This window comes from Chondrus crispus, genomic scaffold (assembly GCF_000350225.1).
Source record: "Chondrus crispus Stackhouse genomic scaffold, scaffold_876, whole genome shotgun sequence".
NCBI classification, from domain to species: Eukaryota; Rhodophyta; class Florideophyceae; order Gigartinales; family Gigartinaceae; genus Chondrus; species Chondrus crispus.
This window is the reverse complement of record NW_005178919.1, coordinates 1014-3861: the sequence shown is the minus strand read 5'-3', so window position 1 is coordinate 3861 and position 2848 is coordinate 1014. Positions and strand designations below refer to the sequence as shown.

Genomic DNA, 2848 nt, shown 5'->3' with positions numbered 1-2848 from the left:
AGAAGTACCCAATCGCGAGGCATCTTCGGTACCACAAGTTTCCAAGGTACTTTACGTGGAAGACACGCACCAAGTCATGGAGTCCAAGAGCAACCCTCCGAAGACGGAACGCCACCAGCGAAGAGAAAGCCTACGATTTCAGTGGTACAGGTGCCAACGTAGTCGGTCGAATCTACACTTTCAGTCCGAGGGAGGGTGAGCGCTACTTTCTTCGCCTCCTCCTCACACAAGTGCCAGGGGCAACATCCTTCGAGAACTTGCGAAATATCGACGGCGAGCAGTGCACCAGCTTCCGACAAGCTTGCTTACGACTCGGTTTGCTGGCCGACGATGCCGAGTGGAAGCACGCAATCCGAGATTCATTCCGGTCAAGCTTCGTTCCTCTTTCTCATCTGTTTGCTACGATTCTGGCACACTGCCAGCCTTCGGACCCTCTCTCGCTGTGGAACGACCACCTGGACATGTTTCTCACCGATATTCGCAATCGTGCACGCAGACAACCCATTCGAAGACAGCAGCTTCGCGATGATCACCACGCCACATCTTACGTACTTCGAGAGGTACAGGAGGCTCTGCAGACCGTGCGATCCGACTGGACGCTCGCAAACTTCGGACTCCCACTGCCCGATGACAGCCTGCCCGCTTTGGAACAGCAAAACGAGACCGAGACCCCCGAAGCACGAGCGCAGCAGTGGGAAGGGCGACTACAGACGTCGTTGCCGCTGTTGAACACAAATCAACGTCATGCCTTTGACGAAATAGTGGGCTCCTTGCTTCCAGGCGTATCCGTCTCTGCATTGCTTCAAGGATCCTTAAGCGCCGTTGCGGGACCTTCTATGCTGACACGAAGTGGTCGTCTCTTCTTCCTCGATGCTCCTGGCGGAACAGGCAAAACATTCGTGCTCAGCGCCATTCAAGACTTCCTTCGTACGCGCCGTAAGCAGGTCATCGCTGTCGCTACGTCTGCTGTTGCTGCTGTGCTGCTCGACGGTGGACGCACCGCTCATTCCGTGTTCAAGATTCCCATTCCTGTATCTGCCGAAAGCACGTGCAGCTTCTCCGCAAACTCCGACACAGGCCGTACACTGCAACAAGTCGATCTCATCATATGGGACGAGATCGTCATGTGCCATCGACATTGCATTGAGACTGTCGATCGCTCCCTTCGAGACTTGATGCAAACCTACCGGCCCTTCGGAGGAAAGTTCCTCGTGCTCGCTGGAGACTTTAGACAAATCCTTCCCGCCGTTCCGGGCGGGTCCAGAGGTCAAATCGTGAGTGCGTGGGTCAAGGCTTCCCCGCTGTATCGAGAGTGCCGATTCCTGCGCCTTACCGAGAACATGCGCCTTGCTGCTCTCCGAGCGGACCCTGCAGCAGATGTGGAGGCGCTCAACTTTCCAGAATTCCTCCTCAGCGTCGGGGAAGGCAGACTTCAAGGCGAACAGCGCCCGGAATGGATCTCACTACCACAGTCCGTTGCGTTCGAGCACACCATCCGCAATTTGTGCCTCAAGGTCTTCCAAGGCATTCGAGACAATCACGCCGACCCTGCCTGGCTCACCAAGCGCGTTATACTCACCACAAAGAACAGGCCGCTCGAGGAAGTCAACGAGGTCATCGGCAACATGATTCTGGGATCGTATCGAACGTATTTGAGCGCAGACAAGGTCGAGAACGAAGACACCAACGCCCTGATCTATCCCACAGAAATGCTCAACACCTTGACCGCCGGATCTGCTCTACCAGACCACAAGCTCAAGCTCAAGAAAGGCTTCATCGTCATGCTTCTGTGCAATCTCGATCCCGCTACCGGTCACGTCAACGGCGCGCGATATGTCATCGAGAACATGACCAACAACCTGCTCTTTCTACACGTTACCACCGGGTCACACCAAGGCAACAGACTGTGTCTTCCTCGAATGCCCTGCGGACCAGGAGACGACAACTTTCCCATCCCTGGCTTCACCCGAACGCAGTTCCCCATTCGCACGTGCTTCGCCCTTACAACGAACAAAGCGCAAGGCCAATCCTTCGGTGGCCGCATTGGTCTCGACTTACGAGATCACTGCTTCTCGCACGGTCAACTCTATGTCGCACTATCAAGGACTACTCACCCAGGCAACGTCACTGTCCTCACTCGAGAGTCCAATGAAACAACGCGAAACGTAGTGTACCCCGAGGTCCTTCAGTAGTTACCAAAAAAAGTAAACGCCATTGTCTTTACATATTTTCATTGCCACCCTTCCCAAATAGTGTTCCTCCACGCTTCCTTGGCTCGGCGCGCGAAGCGCGCACGGAGCCCACTTGTCTACAACTACTAAAATCCGTGTCTGTGTGTGTGTCTGTATGTCCTTGCGCTCCCGCGTTGCCATTGGCGCTACCGTGACAAGTGGCGGCCACGGGCGGGGCCTGGCCTGCGGCCAGGCCGCCACGGGGACACGTGGCGGTGACAAGTGGCGACAAGTGTAACATTTTAAATTAAAATTACTGTGTGGACTGCGGGGCGGGGCCCCACTACAGGACAGGCTGACAAGTGGCGACAAGTTAAAATTTAAAATTAAAATAACTGTGCGGACTGCCGAGCGCGGCCGCGCTACAGTACACTACAAATTTTAGCCCGGATCCGTTTAAACCGCGCCACGCGGATCTACATTGTGGGCGGAACTGGGGCGGGCACTGCGAGCACGTGACGGCGGTGTGGTAGATGGACGCGTACGACAGGGGGGCGGACGCGTGAGACACGGGGCTGCCCGAAATACCGGAGGCTCGTGGCGACGTGGGCGGGGCGGCGGTGCGCGGGGGGCTGTGCGTGGGGGGGCCGGAATTCTTCAACGCGGAGTTGCGCAGC

The 2848-nt window shown here is 56.3% G+C and overlaps 1 protein-coding gene across 1 annotated transcript; it reads left to right on the top strand.

Moving 5' to 3' along the window:
• Positions 1-461: 461 nt before the first annotated feature.
• Positions 462-2192, top strand: CHC_T00010237001 (partial DNA helicase). The gene has a single exon (XM_005712463.1). The coding sequence runs from the start codon at positions 462-464 to the stop codon at positions 2190-2192; it is 1731 nt and encodes a 576-aa protein (XP_005712520.1).
• Positions 2193-2848: the final 656 nt, after the last annotated feature.

Excerpts from the sequence above, each read along its gene's own strand:
- CHC_T00010237001 (XM_005712463.1), top strand. The coding sequence starts at position 462 with ATGTTTCTCACCGATATTCGCAATCGTGCACGCAGACAACCCATTCGA.